Source organism: Rhineura floridana, chromosome 6, assembly GCF_030035675.1.
Source record: "Rhineura floridana isolate rRhiFlo1 chromosome 6, rRhiFlo1.hap2, whole genome shotgun sequence".
In the NCBI taxonomy this organism is placed as follows: Eukaryota; Metazoa; Chordata; class Lepidosauria; order Squamata; family Rhineuridae; genus Rhineura; species Rhineura floridana.
Window position 1 is genome coordinate 104099714 of NC_084485.1, and position 23256 is coordinate 104122969.

General features: G+C 40.3%; 1 protein-coding gene across 2 annotated transcripts; it reads right to left on the reverse strand.

Annotated features, from left to right (window-relative positions):
* Positions 1 to 1115: 1115 nt before the first annotated feature.
* Positions 1116 to 17639, reverse strand: DEPDC1 (DEP domain containing 1). Of its 2 annotated transcripts, XM_061633398.1 has the most exons (12): positions 17514 to 17639; positions 15640 to 15905; positions 15003 to 15150; positions 13753 to 13871; positions 12486 to 12616; positions 11885 to 11932; positions 10987 to 11127; positions 9705 to 10565; positions 8881 to 9053; positions 8461 to 8637; positions 6130 to 6315; positions 1116 to 2857 (listed from the first exon to the last, which is right to left on the reverse strand). In XM_061633398.1, exons 1-12 carry the CDS (start codon positions 17559 to 17561, stop codon positions 2717 to 2719), a joined length of 2439 nt encoding a protein of 812 aa, XP_061489382.1. In that variant the 5' UTR covers positions 17562 to 17639; the 3' UTR covers positions 1116 to 2716. The 2 variants fall into 2 exon arrangements, with proteins under 2 accessions (XP_061489382.1, XP_061489383.1); XM_061633399.1 differs by lacking the exon at positions 9705 to 10565.
* Positions 17640 to 23256: the final 5617 nt, after the last annotated feature.

Here is a 23256-nt window from a genome sequence, read left to right on the forward strand (position 1 = left end):
CCTCTTTTGCAGTTTTTGCAGCCTTGCCAACTTCAGCCTCTACTCCAGCTATATGCTTTGATTTTCAATATGTGCTAGACAAAAATCTTTGAAAACAGTATTTTGAAATTATGTTCTAACAAAAAAAAAATCAGTGGGGCTGAAAACATTAAGGTTAGTTGTTATATGATGACTTTGCCTTATTTAAAATTCAATAAATTTTGTGGACGGGAATCCTCGATAGAAAAGGCACTGTAGGCATAGGTTGCAAGTGTAGGGGCGATGAAGAAAAAATGGGAAGGGGAGCATTAAATTATCAGGAATACTGGCCTATTTTTTCCATTGGAAATGAGTGTTAGAAATAAAAGCAAATAGTGGTTTAGAAGGATTGACAGGCTCAGGGATGAGATAGGGGACAATAATCAACTGATTGAGCGCTAAGAAAAAAGGATAAACATATCAAACTTTTACATGGAAATGAAGGTATCTAAAAAACCAGTATGATGACAATTAATAAAAAATGAAAAAGAGGCCACATAATAAAAGCCTTAGAATAAGCAACATGACCATTGTAGCAACTCAATACATCTTTGGTCTTTTGAACTAGCCCTTCATCAGCTATCAAATGCTAACACATGTTGGGGCCTTCCATTTACCACTGCAGCCTTTAACCCAGCGCATACTGCCAAGGCAGATAATCTAAATTCAGTGCTTAGTGTCAGAAAAGGTACCCTGTATAGACTTTCATGCAGGGCTGTGGAGTCGGTACACCAAACCTTCAACTCCAACTCCAACTCCTCTATTTTTCTACTGTCCGACTCCGACTCCTCTATTTTTCTGCTGTCCAACTCCGACTCCACCCAAAATTGCTTCTTGTCAATAAAAATTTATTTGGAAGTCAGAGTCGGTACATTGCTCCCGACTCTGACTCCTTCCAAAATTGCTCCCGGCTCCGACTCCACAGCCCTGCTTTCATGTGCTACTTATTCTTACTCCCGTTCTCTTTTATTTAACTCTCAAAGTGCAATTGTGTGTTTAGTTCCTAAACTTGTAGATCCTTTAGTAAAATTCAGTTTGGGCAGTTTGACAGGCTTTCTGCAACACACTTCTGAACAAAACACAACTGAATAACCAGCAATAAGTCAGAGTTTATTGAACAAGTTTCCTTGGACAATTTTTTAAAAAAAATCTAAGTTAACTTAAATATTGAGATACATGCTGTAAACACAAATGTTCTACAATGGATACACATAAAAGGGGGGAAAGGAAAGAATCCGTACTATCTACACTTACAACAAGACATAATGGCTTGGATTCAGACTAAGTAAGTTGTGCTTAGGTCCCACTGAAATTAACTTTTCACATTAGTCACGACTTCAGTTCAGCTGGCTTCCAGAAGAATCCAGATCCCTACTGAAAGCTGGGGGGGGGGTAGAGTGGACGTGTGGCGCTGCCAGTGAGGAGGTGCTCTGCTGCCTGGATGGTCCATCTGCCTTAGAGGCCCCCTGTATGTTCACAGAAAGCCATGGCAGTAGTACTGCCAATGGTTTTTCCACTAGCAGTAGGGCTCAGTTGGCGGTGGCCTTTGATTTCTTGGATTCAAAGCTCCTTTGTTGGGACAATCACTATATCGGGACCTTTATCTACATCAGCCTGAAGCTGGCATAATCAGTTCTCCTCCTATTGAAATGGATGGAAGGGAAGATATTAAAAACAAAACTAAGCCTGCGAGTGAGGAGGGGGTTGTAATGGAAGCAACACCCTTCATCTCCCATTCTAGCAAGAGCAAACTGGCAAGGGTTTGGAAATGCCAGATTGCCTGCCTTTTAACTCCCCGCCCCATCTCTTGGTCTTTTAGTTTGGAATCTGGATCCAACTCACTGGTCTAATTTGAAAGAAAGAACAAATAGAGTGTGGAGGACTAGTCCAAACACAAGTAATGAATTCAGTTATCATTAGCCATGCATTGCCAAATATTTCAGGACTACAGATGCAACAGACTTGCTTTGGAAACTATGTAAGCAATAACTTTATTACTCCTTTATGGCTGTTGAAGCCTTTTTCCATGAAAGGCCTGATCTGTGCAAATATGATCAGCTTTATGATCACTGTCTTCTATTGAACCCCATGAGCATGTTCCATGCCTCCTATTCTCAGTTGTGTGTTACCCTGCCTCTCAATCAACAGCTGACCATGCAAACCTTTGAGACCATATAGAGTCAGTTTACACTAAGTGCAAAATAAAAAATAAAAGTTATATACTCAAGTTACTTGCAAAGCTATTATATTCGCTTAAAAAAAATCAATCCCCCTACATTTTTATTTACAATTTTTAAAAAGTGCACCTTGAAAATTAACACAAGTATCAGCTTACTGAGGTAAAGATATGCCTTTTTTTGGAAAGAGTTAGTGCACATGTGCTTCATTTTCTCAATTTTGCTAACCTCCACCTCTTTCTTTTTGGCTGTTGAAATCTGTACATTTATTGTTACCCTTCATTTCACCCAAATCCACTCATACAAAAACAAATCTATGTACAGATGTTGGGTTATTTTGTAAACAGTAATATCATTTCCAGACTTTACATATGACAAGGAAACTCTAGATCCAACCTATTTTAGCACATTTCAACAAATTCACATTTGTGTATACTTGCTCACTTAAATGTTGCTAATATTTGTTTTCCAAAGAAATGGTTCACAAACATCAGGCAAAGGAGTTCTCAAAAGATGTAAAATTAATTTCTCATGGTACGAAACTTTGGCTTTCGCAGGCTGAGCATTGGCTGCTTAATTGCGGGCCTGTCTTCAAACAAGATGGCTTCACTCTCTGTGGTTGGAAATCTGTTCTGATAGATCTGAGGATACTCTTTCTGAAACTGAGAAACAAGAAACCAAGTTAGTCATACTGAACCTAGATAAAAACCAATGCTACAACAAGGTTGCTGACTGCAGTAGATATTTTCTAATCAGTTAATGTGTCTTATAAAAATGGAGTCAGGAGAGAGCAAGGAGGTGGCCTAGTTTATTGATGACAACAAATTATTCAGGATGGTGAGAACTCAAGTGATTTGTGAAGAGCTCCAAAAGAATCTCTCCAAACTGGGTGAATTGACAACAAAATGGCGAGGTCCAGTATAAGTAAGTGTAGTGATGACACTTGAGGCAAGGTGCCTCCTCCAGATATATATACACTGAAGTGGTGATGACTAACCAGAGATCTTGAGGTCAGCGAAATGTTGGCTCAGGGTGCTTTGGTGGTGGCGAAGATGAAAGTCCAGGTTGGAAATTATTAGGAAAACAACTGAAAATAAAAACATAGCTTGTATATAAAGCCATGGTGTGACTATATCTGGAATACCATCTGGTCAATCCATCTCAAAAAAGGACACTGTAGAGCTGGATAAGTGCAGGAGAGGGTAACCAAAATGATCAAGGGGTTGGTACTTTAGCCTTTGACCACGGTTGGAAACAAATGCTGGAATAGATGGAACTCTTGGTCTAAATTCAGTAGGACTCTTAAAATGTTCTTATGCTTTAACTTCTTGTTTCATTTAGAATTGTAGATTGAAAATGATCAAGGAGCTAGAAGGATTACAACTTTTGGGGCTATTTAGTTTAGAAGAAAGGAAGTAAGGAGGGACATACAGATGTGTATAAATTATGCATGGTGCGCAGAAAGTGGGCAGGGAAAGTTGTTTTTTCCTCCCTTCCTCCCTCTTTCAAACACACACGTTCAATACTAGAACCTGCAGTCATTAAGTAAACCTGAATGGTGAGAGATTCAGGACAACCAAAAGAAAGTACTTTTTCACATAGCTCAACTATGGAAGTTGCTACCATGATGTAATAATGGTTACCAATTTGGACAACTTTGAAGGGGAGTAAACAAATTCATGGATATTAAGACTATCATTGGCTACTAGTGATGGTGGCTACTTATTACCTCCAGTATCAGAAGTAGTATGCCTCTGAAAACACAGATGGAGAGAGTTATTGCTGGCCACTGAGGAACAGAATACCAAACTAGATAGACCTTTGGTCTGATCCAGCAGGGCTTTCATCAACCGCTGTATAGCTCCCTTGTAGCTCTCGTAACATTTGTTGAACAATAAGTAGAACAAAGCTTTCAAAGATATATTGACCACAGAATCCTTAAGTTCTGCATACAAGTGGAGTCAGGGGGAAGAGATCTAAGCTGAAGTCCAGAACATACGTGCCTTTTTGGATAGCAATTTAATTTGGCTACACCATTATTTTGATTTGGCTCCCAAGCTGCATCTTCACATGTCAAACAGGAATAGGGCTTCTAAGTGATACGAGTAAGATTTGGTTATAGTGATTTTCCAGCGACAAGAAGGACCCAACTAAAAGACTGGAGCTAGGCGCTGCTGAGCGTGGGGTAAAAAGCTGTTTTATTGATTTTTCAGTAGCTGGTGAATGCTTATTCAAGCAGCTCCAAGTAAGAAGCTGCCAAACACAAGGGGGGGGGAGTGTTTTGTCAGCACTTAAAAGAGAAACAAAAGTTGATCTTCTCTTCTGTTGCATGGCTATGTGAGTCTTGTGCCCATCTCTCTACATAGATGTATGTAAGAAGACTTCTTGATACAAGCTTACTGCATCCCAAAATTCCCACCACTTGAAGTGGATATAACTGAATATGTGGTTAAACTTTCCTTTCAAGAGTGGAGAAGCTGAACATGTATCGGTGAACATGGCTGTACATTACACAGCCACTCCAGCCACAACTTAAAGATTGTGGCATTCTGGGGTGAGGAAAGACCACAAAATTATAGCTTATGTTGTCAGGTTTTAAAAATCTACTTTGCCTCAAAATATTGGCTTAAGACTTTTTACTATCCAGGATGAAACAATTCTTTTGCTGGCAGCCAACTAGCGAGGGAAGAGAAAGTTAACAAAATGATGTACTTTTGGCTGAATTTGAGAAACATTTCAAAGCCCAACAAAGTCTACATTACCGCAAGAGAGTACAGAGAATTGTAACAACAACTTGGTGATTTAAAAGCTGCTTGTTTTAGAGCTGGACTCTAGTCATAAGACTTGCTTAGAAAGGTCTGGGACAAGTACAATTTTGTATAGGAGTTTGTCCAGAAAAAAAAATCCCAAAGGTTTTCTGCAGAAGAACAGAAATCCCCTGTATTGAGCTGTGCCAAAGATATTGTACTTTACCCCCAAGCAGATTACAATAAATTTTGTGTCAGATGGCCTTGAATAAACCTAGTGAAACACTTAGAAAACAACTGCTTATTCAACATAGCATGAACTTTCTAAATGCAAAGATAGTTTTAGAGTACTAGTTATAACATTAGTAGCGGCCAATTGCAAAAACGGGATGTTGACCATTAACACCTTAAGCCTGAAATCCTATGCACATTTATTTGGGATCAAATCCATTGAACTGTGGAATTTGTTTCCAAGTCAATATGCATAGCATTTAGCTGGTGAGTGAGGGAGCAAATTTGGCTAATATGTACTGCAGACTAGCTCTTGATCTATTGTACCAACTCAAAAACAAAAGGAAACCTCTAGCACATTTAGTTTGCAAAGAGCATTGCCATTCAGACAGACATCTTGAGGCAGGCTAGGTCAGAATCTGTGCTCTATTGCCAGGGGTTTGAACCTAGTGATATGAAAATGCTGTGGCCTCCCGTTATGGGGTTGCAACACCCCCGTCATACCTGCAGTGTATAAAATGAAAGTACTTGTACATCTCAGCTATGGAGGCAGAAAACAGCAGCCACCTGGACCTCAGCAAAAGGTGTGATGTGGTGTGAACTCCTTAATGCAGGTAAATGCCCCAGCAGAATGCCAAGTTATTAGCAGCAAGGTTAAAACAGCAACCTTGGGCTTAGCTGTTATATCTTTGTCCTACTTGCCAGGCCTAAGGTGCCAATTTAGCTGTTGTAGCATAAGCCTTATTTGCACTACGATAGCTTTAAGCGGCAAAATAGTGATGGGGTTGTAGCAGGCTTCAGAAACAGACCTCTTTGTCCTCCACACTGCTAACATTAATTTCCAAGCAACCAGTTTTTCCGAGTGTGCCACAGGCAACTAACTGTAAATTCTAAGAATAACTAAATGACCCCCTGCTTAGTAATAATGTCTAAGCAGGTTTAACATCTTTCATTACCAGCTTAAGCTTTTTCTTCTTGTCTTTCAGAGATAATTTTTTGTCTTTAATGATGCTTTCTAAAAGCTCAGCAACTGCTGCCTGAGAGGTATAAATCTTTTGTTCGTCAAATTCCTGAGAAGTTATCCTTTTACAGTAGGAGTAAGTTGGGAATATGGTGCTCAGTTCTTCCCCTAGAAATTCCATCTGCAAACAAACAAAGGTAATGAGATTTCCCAGGCATTTTATACAAAGATGGTTTAGTGCATTTGTTAAACAGTAGGAGTTCTAGGTTTGGAACTCCCAGTTCAAATCTAAGCTGCTGAGTGGGCCTTAATTCTCTCAGCCCTCCATCTGCAATATGGGGATGACAATACTGACCTACTTACAGTATCTGAAACTCCCAATGGGAAGACACCAAAGATCAATGGAATCTTAGTGAGATAAAAATGTGACTGTCACAATTTTGTAACATCATCGAAGTACCAAAGGCCACTGGATTAAGACAGTTGTAGTACAAAGTAATATAATGCAAATTTTATTCTTGTCAATTGATAATCAGATCTCAAAGTCCATAGAATTCACTGAAAACCAAACTGAACAATGGCCAAAATACAATTGAACCACAGAATCTCTATCAATTGTAAGTGAATCCAGCAGTCTGTAGAAGAACAATAAATGCAATAAAAATCTTCAGTGCTAGTAATGATAACAAACTTATGGTTTTAGGCAAAATATAAGGATTCCATAAAAAGCAATCTTCAACATTCAAAGGAACCCTCAGTCTGCAGTAGAAAAAGCTTTCCACTAACTTGGGAGTACCAGTTCTGCAGCTTCCCCAAAGAACTAGCTAAGTGAAGATTATTCTCAATAATCCTTTGCATCACATCCTATATTACAAATATTTGACAAGTCCAATTTTGTATTTCATGTAAATACCAGATTCTACTGGTATCCCACGTATTTTACAGAATAATCTCACACATATATTAGAAGTAAAGCCCATTGTCTTACTTTCAGGTACATGGGTATAGGCTTGATGTCTTAGGAGTTCAGTTCTTATGGGACAACCTTCCTTCTAGCAGAACGTAAAGATTAAACCCATGTTCACAAAAGATTTTGAAAACTGAGCAGAAAACACACTACATAAAATATTATGGAGGGACAAAAGGTCAGAGCTGTTCTTCACACAGGGCCTCTGTACAAGTGAAGCAGATGAATAATGTTCTCATGGATAATATACCCTATATACTAACTCACTGGGTGACTTTAGGCCAGTCACTATGTTTTAGCCTAACTTACCATCACCTACTTATAAGGTGGTTGTGAGGATAAAATAGGGAGGGGAGAACCATGTACACCACCTTGAGCTCCTTGGTGGAAAGATGGGACAGAAATATAATAAAACAATAATAGTAATAATAACAGCAATAATAGCATTTTTACTAAATCATTTCCTAGCTGTGAATTGGGATTATGTACTCAAAACGAGACCTTCGATGCACAAGAGGGAGGTATAAGCAAACGCAGGAGAACCAAGGTACCAACTTAAGAAAATAAATCAGTGGGCATGGAATCCTGGCTGACTGGAAAATGGGTGGTGTCGGGGGGAGGTAGGTATATTCTGGAAAAGGGCACACTGAACTTGAATCCTCATACTACAACATTTTGTTGAAGAGCCCAATTGTATTTTTCATTTCCCAACTATGTGCTAGAAGAGAGAAGTGAAAAAATAATTCATTTTAAACAGTGTTAATACAAGTCTGATGCCCTGCCATTAAAAGATGATCTGTTCTCATAAACAGAGAATTCCCCGGACCTGGAGAGCCAGCAAGTTTTCAGCCCTTGCCTCTGAAAAAGCATCAAGTTGTTGTTGTTTTTGCATTCATTCAATGCACACTCAGTGTAGTACAGTACATTTGAATCCAGATATTTTATGTTAGTCACTGCAATCCAATTGGTGTTCAGATGGCCCTCAGCATGCATGCTGGTGCTTCTGTACTCTTTTAAAACCAGTTTGTGATGCAGTCCAGGAAGGTTGCTGCTTGGCATAAAGGCAAATACCTTACTGTGTGCACAGATCTAGCCACCCTGCCCCCTCTGGATTATTACCATTACGTGAAGACATGGGAAGAATAGTACACCAATGCAGAACACCCTTAACTTTGTTAAGGAGCAAGAAATGTCAAGTTCTGCATTTTAAGTAAGTGCCTTAAATAGGAAACTTAGGAAAATTTTGTTAGCCTGGGATTTGGAACACAAAAACTTGAGCAAGTTCACTAGTTAAAATTTCTGCATACGATGAGTTTTTGTTTGAAGAGTGACAGAAATGCTTTAACCTTTTTTCCTCACCTGAGTAGTTTTTAAAGTTTCTATGTGTTCTTGCACTGCAACCTGTAAATAAGTTGGCACTTCTAGAATTTCTTGATGATGATCCATCAGAAAGGAAACTAATCTTATGGCAAGTAACTCATCAAGGTCTACTTCTTCTTCACAGCACAATACACATCGAGAAAATGTCTGAATCATCTGGAAGCATGTAAACAAAGTGTTAGGAAACAAAAGGGGTTTGTACTAAATATTGCCATAAAATCCTTATAACACATTCCTTAACAAAATGTATCCCCTTTACAGTAATAACCACAGAGCTGAAGGGAAGATTGATAACTGCAATAAACTTATTATTTACAGAAGAAAAACTGAAGCCCAATTTTGACAAAAACAGATGCAATGGAATAACTTAAGAAAATCTTTAAAAGCAAGGAATCTTACCAAAGACCTGGTGCCCACTGCATCATGAAGTTGTGGCATATCAACATTTTCACTCATTCGAGAGATCATGCGCATTAAGAGCTGAAGTTTTCTGCGATTTGGTGGTGGAAGCAATAAGCAGCATATCTGCAGTGCTTCAATGGCCACTCTTTCTAAATGAGGTTGTAACAGCTCTAACAAATTAAGAATTGGGACAGACATTATTCTCTGTAACAATATCAAAAGCAGAATTAGTAATTTGGTAAGTTTTCCCCCCTGAAAGAAAGAAGCAATCTTAGTCTGTTCCAGCTAAGGGGTTAGTTATGTGCTCTATCCTAGACTACTCTGCCAAGATCTTGAACTCGCATCATTTTGTTCCAGTAATGCAGGTGAAGAATAACTGAAGGCAGAGAGTTATTTTCACACTGACATGTGCTATTGTCTAATTATATGCACATAGATTAAATGTCTATAGATAGACATTTAGATGCTGGGAGACTAGTCGTATGATTTACCAAAGTCAGTATCCAACAGCAACTTTTCTCTAGAAATTGCTTAGAAAAAAACCAAACACTAGGTACAAATATGCTGAATTATAGAAATATCACAGCATTGACAGAAGAACACACACTTTGCATTAGCATGCACTACAGAAGATACTGATGCTTGCATTGCAAAATATTAGTTTAAAAAGTTACTTAACCTCGTAGGCCACAGGATCTCTTTTGACAAGTCTTGTTGAATATGTTTAGTTATTTAAAACCCTGGGATTTACAAAAAGAAAAAGAACAGAAAAGCAAACTAGTTAGTGAAAATAAATCCCATGCTCTGAAAAGCAATCTTACTTGATGTGCCAGTCAACATAAGGGACCTGGGGGAAAACGTGCTTTGTGAAAGTTGTGTTGCACTTTTGCAGAGTCTTTTATTGATGGCCATATCAAAATTCCTCAGTTTATTTTCTGTTTTAGTGACCAGTCTGGTGGTACTTTCGGCTTTTCGTCCAAGAGGGACTACTGGATGTGGTTTCACAGTGATCTCTGCAACTGGAGCATGTATGCCACACCAACTAGAGTTGCTATTGCCGCGTAAACTACGAGACCTGCAAAGATGCTTTGATTTGTAGTTATCACTAGATAGCTCTTGGTCTGGAATACTTGATGTGGAAACTTTCTTGAAGCCACAAGTTTGTTTGGGGTTAGAGCTGTCAGAACAAAGATCCAACAAAGAGTCTGGCTTATGCTCAGAATGCAACAGTTGGTTTTCATTGTTTGTGAATGGCATTACGTGAATTCCAGTTTGAGAAAGCGTCTTAAATCCATCTTTAGTATACTTGCTTGAGGCTGTATCTGCAATTCCCTCCAAAGAGTAACATCTCGCCTTAAGTTTGAGAGGCAGAGCTTGTTCTTTTTTCAGTCTTGCAAGATTTTGACAACTGCCACCCATTAGTTCTTGAATAGTGGCATGTTTACAAGCCACACTATAATTCTGCAACTTTACATCACAACCTTTTTCAGCTGTGCACTTTATACAAACTGTTTTCGACTCAGATTCATCTTTTTTGTCAGTCTCATGACGAAGCAAACTTAGCAGAAGGCATTCGGTTGACTTGAAAGAGTTTAAGTGTGGAGTTTTTGAAAGCGTCAAATCATTCCGTGTACTAGATTTTCCACTGGATCTATATGGAATTGTGATGTAGCCACACAAAACTATCAGAAAATGAAATACAAGTTCAGATGCAGGCGGTGTGACAGGGCAACAAGACAAGCAACATAAATCAGAAAAGCTAAGGCAAAGATTAAATGTTAGTGAAGATGAAAAGAACATTGGCTCGTTTACAGATATTCAACAACATACATGCAACAGTAAGCCCAGATATGCAAGACACATAACAAGCTGGTCTATGTTCAGCATTCAGTACAAGGACTAAGAAACCTTTTTTATGTTATTGCACAGAGAACCAAAAGTCGTCAAGATGTGTTCTGAATTACTTATTCTATTAAGGCAGCCACATTTCATTCTGAATCTAAGGTAAACAAAGTGATTTCCCTCAAACTCTTGGCACCTTAGTTCATATTCTCAAATGGCCATTAAAGTTTGTGATATTGCAGGATCTAGATGAATACGTACCCAATATGTTCACAAATAATTCATAGTACTGAAAAGTAAGCAAAGGTTCAGGGAGGCTAAGAAAATAATCAGCAACTGTTTTGAATACATCTCGTTCAAAGCCCATGTACATTGGCTGGCTCATGTCATTACTTCTTGGCCCTAAAATACAAAAGGAAAAAAAATCTCAGTAATACTGAACTGAATTACACTTCAAAAATTTACAACAGGAAACAACGTGAAGAGCCTAATTTGGAGGAAGTGGGGATCTTATGGGGCACAGTAATCCAACCCCTCTTATGGAGGCTCACTGGCAGTATCCCTACCAGAGAAAGCCCCGAAATGGGTGCTCTGAGGGTGGAGCCAAGCCATCCTGGGATCAAGCTGGTCTCAGTCATTGCTGGCTGATATCAGGCCCAGTCACTATACTAGCCTGAAGCTGACATGGGGATCGGGCCCAATCATCCTGCCCTCATCCTCTGCTGTTTTGCCATGAGCAGCTAGGCTGTGGTTGAGGTGGTGGCTCCACTACTCTGCAAAGTCCTACAGGCAGGGGTTAAGATTGCAGCCTTAACCATCATGCATATGAAGCATTATACAAATGGAACTGTCTTCCTGAATGTGTGGCAAAAGTAAATAATTATTTTAAGAACTGTCAGTGTACAGATCAGATACATGACCAAAATCTGTGTTGCATCTTTATTTGTAAGTATATCTTTAGGAACTACACTGTCATTATTTTGCTCTACTTTATTGGCCTTTCTGACTTTATTTTGCTTACTTCATGAAATATTCTAAAAACCAGATAATTTGAAGCCCAGAAGAAAAAGAACCTTATAGATGTCACCAGTCATTTCTATTCTGCTTAACAATTTGAAATGTCAGATGCCGAAATAAAAACAATTTATGTCTAACTTACAGTTTGCCAAACACTTCATAGCGGATAGTACCCAGTGAGGCAGGTCTTCTACAAGAAAGGCAGCAGAGGGAGAAAATAAAGATTTTCCAGTTCTCATTATTATTCTTAACAGCACACATCATACGTTCTTTCTATTTATCCTATTTCATCCTTCATCCAAGGAGTTCTAACAGCATATGTTGGAAGATATAGAGACGATATCTCATTTTAACCCTCATGATACCTATGTGACGTAGTTGGAAGTCAGGCCAAGAGTCATCCACTTGCTCAAGGCTACTTTCTTAGTAAGGGTCATAAATTGATCTTCTAGTCACTGCATCACACTGGCGTACTTTTAACTGACATAAACAGTTTTAAAACACGTCGTCTGAGAAGTGGCAAAAGTTCTAGACTTCACATTTGCTGTTTCCTCTCTACTGCTAGGATATGATGATAAAGTACATTTATATCAAAGTTTTATTGAAATCACTGGGGCTTCCCAGTAAATATATGTGGAATTAATGATTAGAGTTTAATACTGATGTTATATTACCAAAACGGGAGAAATACTGCACTTGTGGGAATATACTGGAGGAAAAACAGATCTTAAAACAGGACTTGCCTGATTTGTCTTGTAGAAGAACAATACCACGTTTACTTGTATTAGTCATGTTGTATATTATGTACCAAGGAACTACTTGTGCAGGCTGCAAGACTTGTTCCAATGATGGCATACCTAAAATAGTTTGCAAACTGTGGGGAGAAAGAAACAGACAATTCGAGAACAGAGCACATCACTTTTAGAGCCTCCCATGAAACAGAAATGTGAAAGGATTCAGCACATCCTGGAATTTGAGGAACTCTGAAATGATAAACATATCATTTTATAGGGTTGTTCATGCCACTGCCTGCAAATCAAAACCATGTTTTCATGAAGACTTCACCACTGGGTCACCATAATAAATAAATAAGAGTACAGTAGAAGAAGAGTGATCATATAAATCCACTTTGACTTTCAACATAATGTCTAGTCCAAAACAAATTATCCTGTAAAGCTTCCTAATAAGAAAGGGTAAATCTGTTAAGAGTAGACAGGTAAATGCTGAAGGATGCCAGATAGCCGGCATCTTCAAAAGTCCCACAGCAGTTTATTATTTATTTATTTAATTAATTAATATCCCGCCCTTCCGCCCAGCAGGAGCCCAGGTCCATGAAGTATTGTAGAAGCTTTATTCATATGTAATGCTACAGTATGGCTTAACATTAGATTCATGAGCAGCTGTTAGCCTTAGGCTTGCACAGTCCCCCTTCCTTCATCCTTCCCTCATTTTCTTCCATGTGGTCGGAAGGAGTTCGGCTGTTTAGTTTTTATTCCCATAAAACCTGGTTTGTTGTTACATATGAACTAGGGATTGTGCACTAAAGTCTTGTTAGGTAAACAAGCTAGCTTCATTATCCATGGCAAGAAGTTGGCTTCTTTAGAAACTGACCAGAGGGATTTAACATTAACATGTGAATGAGGCCAGAGGAAAAGCACACATGCTCTTCCCATAAGTAATACTATTTCTTCCAAACACACTCTGTATTTCATAACTGAAGCTATAATAATGAATTTATGCCATTTTTATGATTTAGTAGGAGCAGTGATCTTTAGAATACTATTATTTTTAACCTGCATGATAGAAATGCTTGCTTCATTCAAAATTTTCAATCCTCAGAATGCTCTGCCAGCAAAAGCGTACCACATAAAATCAGGCACGTGCTAAGAGAATGTTTTGAAGCACCAGCTGATCATTGGAACGCTACAATTATATCTGCTCAAGAAGGTAATGATTCTGTGCTTAGGTATGTTGGGAAATGACAAGAGAGGAAAACCATTTATCACTCACTGTATCACAACAATGTTTCTCCAAATTTCTTCAATGTCTCCTTGGGTTACTTCTCTGCTGCATATCGTCTTTTGCTTATCCTCTTCCATTGTTCCACTTTTCACATTTTCTGTGTTTTCCTATGTACAATAATAAAAGTGTTATAAATATGCATGCTTGAGATTTTTACTCAAAAGTTGGGGGAGAGTCATTCGAGCCGTCTCAGAACAATCCATCTTTCCTCATCCTTTTAGGAAGCTGGCAGAAGACTGCTAATGGATATTCCCACAATCACTCATTGGACAGGTAACCATTCCCACAAATAAGCCTATAGCAATCCTGCATGAGTGTAAAACAGGGGTGGGGAACCTGTAGCCCTTCCGATGTTGTTGGATCACAATGCCCATCAGCCCCATCCAGCATGGCCAATGGCCAGGGATTCTGGGGAGATGGACTCCAACAACATCTGGAGGACTATAGGTTTCCTACACCTGACACAAAGGTGTCAAAAGCTGTTGCCAGTATACAGCACAATTTCTGCAAGCAATACACCTGTATGAGTCAGACCAAGAAGATTTTATGTTGGGTCCAGAGAACATCCCTTCATCAGATGAAGCATCTCTGGATCCAACCCATTAAAAAGTACTCTTAGCTCAAGTGAAATGGCTCTTTAAGTGACGAAACTAGAAAATACACAGAAGTTAGCAAAACATTTGAGGACTTCATTTGTTCCAGCAGGTTTTCAACTGGAATAGAGTTTGAATAAACATGGGATATCTGTTGCTATTAATTTGATCTAGGAACATAAGCGGCCTCTGGATTTGATGCTTCTGTCTCATTAAATCTGTTTTATATTATTATTTTAAAATAGATTTGATTTGTAATTAAAGAACACTGCTAGCTGCCTTGGGTGTGTTGCTACAAACAAGAATCAGGACAAATATGCTTTTATGAATAAAGTGAGCAGACAACTAGCACTGTAACCCATATTTGATCAGATGGCCACCAGTTGTCAACACCAACACTGGCAATCTTATAAGTGCTATTCTGTTTTTGGCTCACTATGCAACACTTCAGTGTTGCTTTTTTCTGTTAGAAATGTATCTGATCAGAACTTTACTTATTCTCAGGTGGGAATAAAATATTTGACATACAAAGAGCAATCATATGCATATTTACTCAGAAGTAAGTCCTACTGTGTCCCATGAGACTTATTACTAGGTAAGCATGCACAGGATTGCAGCTATAATTAGTCAAGGATAACCTATTACCTGACATTTCCGAAATTCGTATTTTTTGGGAGTTCTCCTGGAGAAATGTAACTTAAACATACTTTCTGTCTCTTTAGGTATGTTATTTGTGTTCTCACTCAACGGACACCGATGTGGCAGAATTTTCACTGGGGAAACTGAAGGAAACCTATAATTTAAAAACACAAAACTGCATCATTTACAATATAGCAGTTTAACTTCAACTGATTATAGTTTCACAGGCTATCCTGAAGAGAGGTTTGCATTTCAAGGTAATTAACTATTTGGAAAAGCGCTCATCACTCAAACATATTTACAGCAAAAATGTCAACCATTTTCATTAAGGTAGTGGATATATGTCACACATAAGTACTGAAAGGTAGGAAGAAGAGGAATTCTTTTGTCATATAAAGATGGAATAGGCCCACCATCTCCTGCAGTTTGTCATAAGGCTAGTGCATATGATGTTATACTTCTAGATCTTGAGCTTATGCTGCAGCCAATTTCCAATTCCATATGCTATTCAACAGCGGAAATTGTGAATAAATTCACACCACACTACTCTTAGTAGTAACACTCAGGAGAGAGAAATTAACTAAGTTGTATTCAGTCAAACTATTCCCCCCCCCAAAGTTTGGTCAATATGACTACATATTACCTGTACAAGTTATGGTTGTCATCCAGATTTTCTGAGCCCCATCTTCCTTTTATATCCTCAATCACGTGATTTTTGAGAAATTTCCTTAACAGTTGAATAGTTTGCTGTCTAGTAACTTCAGGGCCAAAATTATTGTTGTTCCTGAGTAATTCATGAAGCCAGTTGATTGCTTCTGTTGCAGTAAAACAATTCCCATATTTTTTGAAGTGTTGCCTGTGTTTCCTCCGTGGCATTTCAGCCTGAAAATATTTAGTAACTTCATTCCACTACAAGGCAGGAGAAGTGAAATTTAGGTTTTATAAACAACAAGAAACTCATCAAAATCTGCCATTTTGAATTGGCTTATAAAATGATACATTACCGACCACATATACACAAATTCCCAGATATGCAAGAAACCTTTGTGCTGCCTATCAATGAATTACTGCTGCATGTCAAAATCCCCATTTCAGGCATAAAGACAACTGAAATTGTAGTAACATTCCACCTTAGCCGCAAGGACAATTACAAGGGTGTTAACGGGTAACAAAAGGCTGATGCACAAGACCATAAAAGTGCTCTGAAGTGTGGAATCTAGAGGTGTGCAAAGAGATCACTTCAAAGTCCTGCTTCTTCAAAATAAGCAAATGTTTTGCCATACCACCAGTAATCAGCATTCAAGACCCATATTCAAGACCACTTAAGAGCAGTTAGCACCCTGTCAGTGTATACTTAAAAGAACTAATCCACAGATTCTAATGTGGATTAGTTACCACCTTGTGTGTGACCTTAAGCATGCAGTTTTAAGGGGGAAAAGGCAAACTCCATTAATAACACCAGCTTCACTAACATTGGACGGAGAATTCTCTAAACATATGTAGTGGTTCTCAACAGAAATAATTTCTGGCTAGGAAGCAATCCACAGCATGTGTACAGACTTTTATGTGTGTGGCAATCACACATGTGTGGCTTCACACTCCATGTATACCAGGGATCAGGAAGCTGTGGGCCTTCAGATGTTTTTGGAATCCAACTTCCATCAGCCCTGACCATTTGCCATGCTGGCTGGAACTGATGGGAGTTAGAGTCCAACAACATCTGGAAGGTCACAAGTCCCCCATCCCTGATTACCTGGGGAGATGGTGGGCTCTCCAACACTGGAGGCATTCAAGTGGCAGCTGGACTGTCTGGTATGCTTTAAGTTGGATTTCTGCATTGAGCAGGAGATTGGCCTCCAACTCTACTATTCTATGTACATGCAGTGTCCTCGGAGGAAGAAGACAGTTGCAGCTTATTTGCATGGGGACATGAGAGAAAACCTGTAGGTGTGATTACTCCAACATGCAAAACAAAATTAAACTAAAGCCCATCCCTGATGACTTTTAGGCAAGTAGTAAAGCCTCCCATCCACCCACTCCCGGCTCTTACTAGTCGTTAATCATGAGACTGAATATTTTGACGTTTCCATTCCCCTTGGTTTTAGTGTTGTTTAAATGCCTTTTATAGTTTTAATGGATCCTAAAGTGCGGGGTGGGGGAGGGGAGCTTTTAGGGCCAAAGGGCAGTCTAAAAATGCTTTTATTAACAGAATAGTTAGGGCTGCAAATTGACTCCTAAACTATGTCACGCGTGGAGCCTCCCCTAACTACACCTTGTTGCACTCTGCGAATGCTAGTTAAGACATCGCTCTGCATAAATTATTCTGGAAGCACCCTTCCCTTTCGGATCTTCGTTTATGCAGTGACCTACACGCAGTTTGACAACCATGCACAAACTCCCTTCTCTCACCTCGAGACTCTTGCCCAGGGCACTCCATCCTAGCCTGCCCTTCATCCCATTCCTTTAAAACCTCTCCCTCTACTTTACTGCGTTCCCCCCTTCCTCCGCCCTTCTTACTAGTTTGGTGGCTCGATAGGGACCGGGAGACACCAGCCGACTCTCCATAGCGCGCCCCGATGGCGGTGTAAAGACGAGGGGAGCGACACCAGCCACTGTCACGACAAGCAACCGCTGCCTAAAGGTTTGAACTGCGGCCCGGAGCCCCTGATTGGAGGAGTGCGACATCATGTGATGTGTACATCTATGCGGAAGGAAAACACTTTCACCAGTAAAGGAGGTGGGGTCGCTGCAGAGGGAAAGGATGCTCCGGCTTTGGGCTGTTGTGCGCTGTTCTCCCCTTTTCTCTTTTCAGGGAGTAATATATAGCATTATGGGGTGGGGAAAAAAACAACCGGAGTTTACTGGGTGAATCGTGTGATGCGGACAGTACAATGAAGAGAAAACTAGGGACGTACCAAACTGGGAATAGGGTGCAGTGGAGAACTACAGAGAGGGTCCTGCAGCTTTCCCCCACCCCTTCCAGATCCAGTGGCCCGTGATTGCTCTCGACTATTAACCCAGGATTGTGTGTTGAATTCCTAAGATGGGTGGTTCCTAGAAGTCAGTGCCTTCTGGCAGAGCCTGTCTCCTGATGCCAGAGGTGTGGGGTTTGCGGTGCTTCCTCAGTGATGACAGGTGCTCGGTCCATGCCAAGCTATTCTAGGGCTGACCGGCTGAGTATCCAGGATCCTCCTCCCCGCTCCCTGCCCCAACAAGACTTGGCTGAAACTGAGCTTTGGAGCTTCCGTCGGAAGGGAAGGTGAATTCGATGGAGGAAGAAGGATAGAGGGAAAATAATGAAAGGAATCGATAGGAGGAAGGCGAAGTACAATTCCAGCAGAGAGAAAGGGGTGTGTGCAATACCTTTGCCATCAGGAAACTGGCAGAGGATAGAACGAAGGAGGGAGGAGACTGCAAGGGAATTCATCCCCTGGACTCTAGAAGGTACAACAGTATGACAGGGGGAAGAACTCGTGCAGAAGGTTGGGAATTCAGGGGTGTAGTCCTCCAGAGTCTAGGAGAGTCTTAGACCCCATACTTTTTTCTGATGTCTCCAGCATCCTATGGGACAATCAGCATGAAAAGGGAGTGTGTTAGCCTCTGAGAATAATCTTTTAACATGATGCCTTGTCCTTTCCTGCTGATTGGAGCCAATCAGAGTGACAGGAGGTGAGTCAGCCACAGAGAAGAGTCTTCTCAGCAGCCAACACTCTCCCCTTTCGTGCTTATTTGTTCCTAGGGATATCTGTTGTTGTGGGAGAAGGTTTAAAAGGATCTCATTCTTAACCAGCAGCAAAAAGGGGACATGGTTGTGACTAACCTGAAGGGACACTGCACTTCTGAGTTTGCCACTAAACTACTGGTTGGGATAGATTTCCAGAGTGTTTCGACTTAATTGGCCTGCCTGATGGAGTCACTATTGAGCTCAAGTCCCCAACATGTGCCACACTGGGGTAGATACAAAACACATTTTACCGCCACTTTCACAAATATTCTTTATCAAATAAAGAAACCAACATCATACCCATGTGGATTGATTCCATAAAGGAAGCCACAGACCTGAACTTACAAGAACTGGGTGGTTCATGACAGACGCTCATGGAGGTCACTGATTCATAGGGTCGCCATAAGTCATAGTCGACTTGGAGGCACATAACAACAAACCCATTACAGCAACTGCAACACTTCTTCAGGTATCTAGAATCCAACAAGCTCCAGATTTTAACCTACCTTTCTTATTGTTTTATGTAAGTATTAAGATATTTTGGCTTCCTTTTTTCTTTTTTTACTGAGAGCTGGAAAGCTTGATAAAGGCACCACATCTTCCAAACAGAGAGGGAGGAAGGAGTCAGCTCCTATGCAAAAGATAGGAAAATCTGGCAAAAATCAGTAGTTGAAACGGTAAGTGCAAAAACGGTTGGGACAGGCTGGGATAAAATCATCTCTGCTTATTTGCAGCCCTTGCTCTCCTTGTGCAAAGAATACCTCCACCACCAGCAGTCTGCCTGGAATAGTCCCAGAAGCCAACAGGAACTGGACCAATTCCTCCACTGATTTAAGATTTAAAATTGTACTGGCTGTTGGGTAATTGGGACAGATTAGGGATTCTGCTGGTTTACCACCCACCTCGCTGCCTGAGCTGCCTTAGCTGGTCTAAAAGGTGGTGTTGAAGACTCTCAAGACAGTTAGTTCAGGGGGACTTCAACATCCATGCTGAGGGCACTCATCCTGGGGCAGCTCAGGACTTCATGGTAACCATGGGGTTGTCCCAATATGTCATTGGTGTAATGCATGTGGCAAGCCACACTCATCTGGTTTTCTCAACTGGCAGGAAGAGTGATCTGAAAGTGGGGCGTATTAACATCAGTCCCTTGTCATGACTGGATCACCTTCTGTTGAGACCTAGGCTTTCAGCATCTTTTCCCCTCTGTAGAGGCAGGGGACCTATTAAGATGGTCTGCCCTTGGAGGCTGATGCATCCAATTGTTTTCCAGATGGCTCTGGAGGATTTTCCAGCTGATATGACTGGCACCTCTGTCAAAGCTCTGGTAGATCTGTGAAATATGCAGATAGCCTGGGCTATTGACACAATTGCCTGAGCTCCCTCTCCTGCTGTGTGAAACTTGTTTGGCTCCTTGGTATATATCAGAGCTTAGGGCAATAGAACAAACTGGGAAACAGTTTGAACGCAAATGGAGAAAAACTCCAAAGGAACACTGTCAAACGCTGGTGAGTGTTCATTCTCGAGCCTACTCCGTGGCAGTGAAGGCAGTAAAGAAGGCACACTTTGCTGCCTCCATTACATCCTTATGCCGTCCAGCAGAGCTTTTCTGGGTTGTTCTGGCCCTTTAACACTCTGATCCAAAGGAAGTAGTAGAACCAATGGTGGCTTGCTGTGACCTATTTGCAAAGCATTTTGAGGGTAAAATTGCTGCATCTGCCAGAACCTTGATTCCACAGTTATAGCAGATGAGTCTCAAGGGGTGTCCAGATCTTGTCCTGTTGTGTTGGATGAATTTCAGTTAGTAAGGCTCAAGGATGTGGACAAGGTGCTTGGTTCTGCCTGGGCAATCACTTGTACTTTTGCCCCTTGCCCCTCATGCCTGATAAAAACTAGCAGAGAAAGGTTAGCTGGGCCATGGAGGTGATTAATGCCTCCTTGTGAGAGGGGGTGGTCCCTGCCTGTTTAAAGGAGGCGGTGATAAGACTATTCTCGATTCAGAAAATCTAAGTAAATTATGGACCAGTTGCTAATCTCCCCTTTTGGAATTTGAACCAATGGGTTTAGGTGTCTATTGTATTAGTTGCAACGTGGTGTAATCCAGTTCAGCTTCCTAGCCAGCCATGCCCTATTCCAGGATACTCCACCCCCTTCCAATTTTCCCTCCCTCCCAACAGTCTGACCAGATTCTGTGGCCATTGAGCATGCTTCGTTTAGGTGGTTTCTCTTTCACTAAGAATTTTATTTCTCCTACAGATTTTTGTACTATTGCAAACCTGGAGTTTGTACATTGATTTAAAGTCCATTTTGGAGTGGGCTGTAAGTTCCTCTGGGTCTGTCCTTGTAAGGGAATGGATGGTCACTCCCTATCACACAGTCAGAGTCGCTTACCTGCTGATTCTCATGACAGAGTGCAACGTGCTAGTGACAAAATTATGTCCAGACAATAGTAATCCTTTTTCAGGCAGGCAAAAATTCCAGCTGTGTTAAGAGTGTAAGAAGGAAGCAGCCCTATCCATGTTTACTGGTGAATTAGCACAACTGAACTCAGAGGAACTTGCTTCCATAGCTTTGGGCTGGTAATAACAAAATGGTTATATGGCTCTGCCTCTCCAGAGGCAACAGTATCATACAGAAGAGAATAAGCCTTATTTTATTTGGAAATGTTAAATGAGAGTTCTTAATGTCCATTATACTAGAGATGCTTTTTTTCATTCCTGGCAGGAAAAAATAAAAGCTGAAGCTCTCGACATTTGCTCAGACTCACTGGTGACTGTTTTTTAAAAGACTAGTGCATACACAAAGGCCTTCTGGCACGAATTGTATTGTCCAAGTGGCCAATACTTGCTCAAATGAAACATTATGTAGAGCTAAAGTAAGTCAAACTTACAATCTAATCCTAGGATTTAAATATTTCCCTAACAGGATGCAGGAATAGTTCGCAAGCTTAGCAGTACATTTTTGCTTTACCCAACAGTCCTTGATTACTAAAGTAGTCTTCAGCGAGACTGAACTGTCTATCTGTGCCATTTTCTTTACAGCCAGGGTAGCCAACGTGGTGCCTTTCGGATGATGTTGTTAGACTGTAATTCCTATAATCTCTGGCATTGCCCATGCTGGTGGGAGCTGACGGGAGTTGGAGTCTAACCATATCAGGAAGGTACCCTGTTGGCTAATCCTGCTTTAGAGGAAGCTGCCCTTGAATTCACACTCCATTGTTTAATGTGTCATGGCTCGTGTATAAAAACAAAAGACAAGAATTAAAATATATAATGCCCTAAGGTTCAACATCAAACTCAATAGAGGATCCAGATGTGTTCAGAGTAAGTCAGCATTCTTATTATCTAAACAAACTAAAGTAGTGCCACAAATGTAATAACTAGAATGTAGGAAACACCCATTATTATATAGCCATGAGAGTGGCTGTATACTATAGTGAGCATGGAGTTTTTGCATTCCACAATGTTAAATTGAAAATACCCCCCATGCCATTCTGATGCTTCCCATAAACTAATTTCAAAACAAAACCTTACAAAACTTATAGTCCTGAACTCAGAAATGCTTGCTTAACAACCCTCTAAATTTTCATGGTGATACAACAGTCAGAGAGAACTGAGAGTTCAAAGTGTAAAAAGAGAGAGGAAAAAACCAGAACCCTGTTGGAGTGTCAGAGTTCTCATAATCTGTTGAAATTCATTAAAAATCAGCCATGTTCACAGAGTACCTGTAATCCTATTACTGACCTTGCCCCATACTCTGACCTTCATCTTCTGCAGTTTAAAAGTTAAAAAAAAATGCCTGGCTGATTTTTAATTAATTTAAGAAATTTAGCATTGAACTCAATGATAATGTTGGGCATGCTCAGTAAGAACCAACTGTCCATGTTCTAAAAGCCAGACTCACAGCTGCTGGGCTTGCCTAATCAGGGGACCACACCCACACCAGACCTGAATTTCACTTTAGACAGTCATAGCAAATTATTTGAGAAGATATGTATTGATGAGAAACCTGGCAATTTGACCAGCTGCTTGTCTATGAACTACTTTACTCCATTAAACTGATAAATACTACAGTCTGAGGAAGAGACATATGTTTGCTGCTTTTTGGTTTTAAATACTGCATTTGTTTCCATGAACAGGGATACTCTGTGTAAAATTCTCCAAAATAAACCTCAATTGCAATTTGCTTATTCTAGTCAAGGGGCTAACTCCAAGAGCAGAGCCATTTAAATTAATGGAGTTAATTTGGTTGTTTCCATAGATTTCAGTGGGAATTAGGGTTGCCAGGCTCAGGGCCTTAGACTGATCCTGTATCTTTAGGAGAAGAGAAAGTCAGCCAAGTGCAGGTGTTCTTCCAACACTGTAATGGGAAAAACCACAAGGTGGAGTTCTTTCTCCCCCCTGCACAACTTTTAAAGATACAGAAGACCTCTTGGTTGCCAGGCCCGCATTAAATATAAAAGGGAGCAAGGGGAGGAAGTAATTTCAATTTACTTCACTTTTCAGAGACTGTTAGGTTAGCTGATGATGTATTTCTTAT

Bases quoted from the DNA above. Each gene is read 5' to 3' on its own strand.
- DEPDC1 (XM_061633398.1), bottom strand. From the start codon at position 17,561: ATGGAGAGTCGGCTGGTGTCTCCCGGTCCCTATCGAGCCACCAAACTA. The intron at 13,872-15,002 runs GTAATAGGTTAT...TATTGTACATAG, and splicing joins ACGAATTTCGGAAATGTCAG to GAAAACACAGAAAATGTGAA. The intron at 12,617-13,752 runs GTGAGTGATAAA...TTCTCCCCACAG, and splicing joins AGAAACATTGTTGTGATACA to TTTGCAAACTATTTTAGGTA.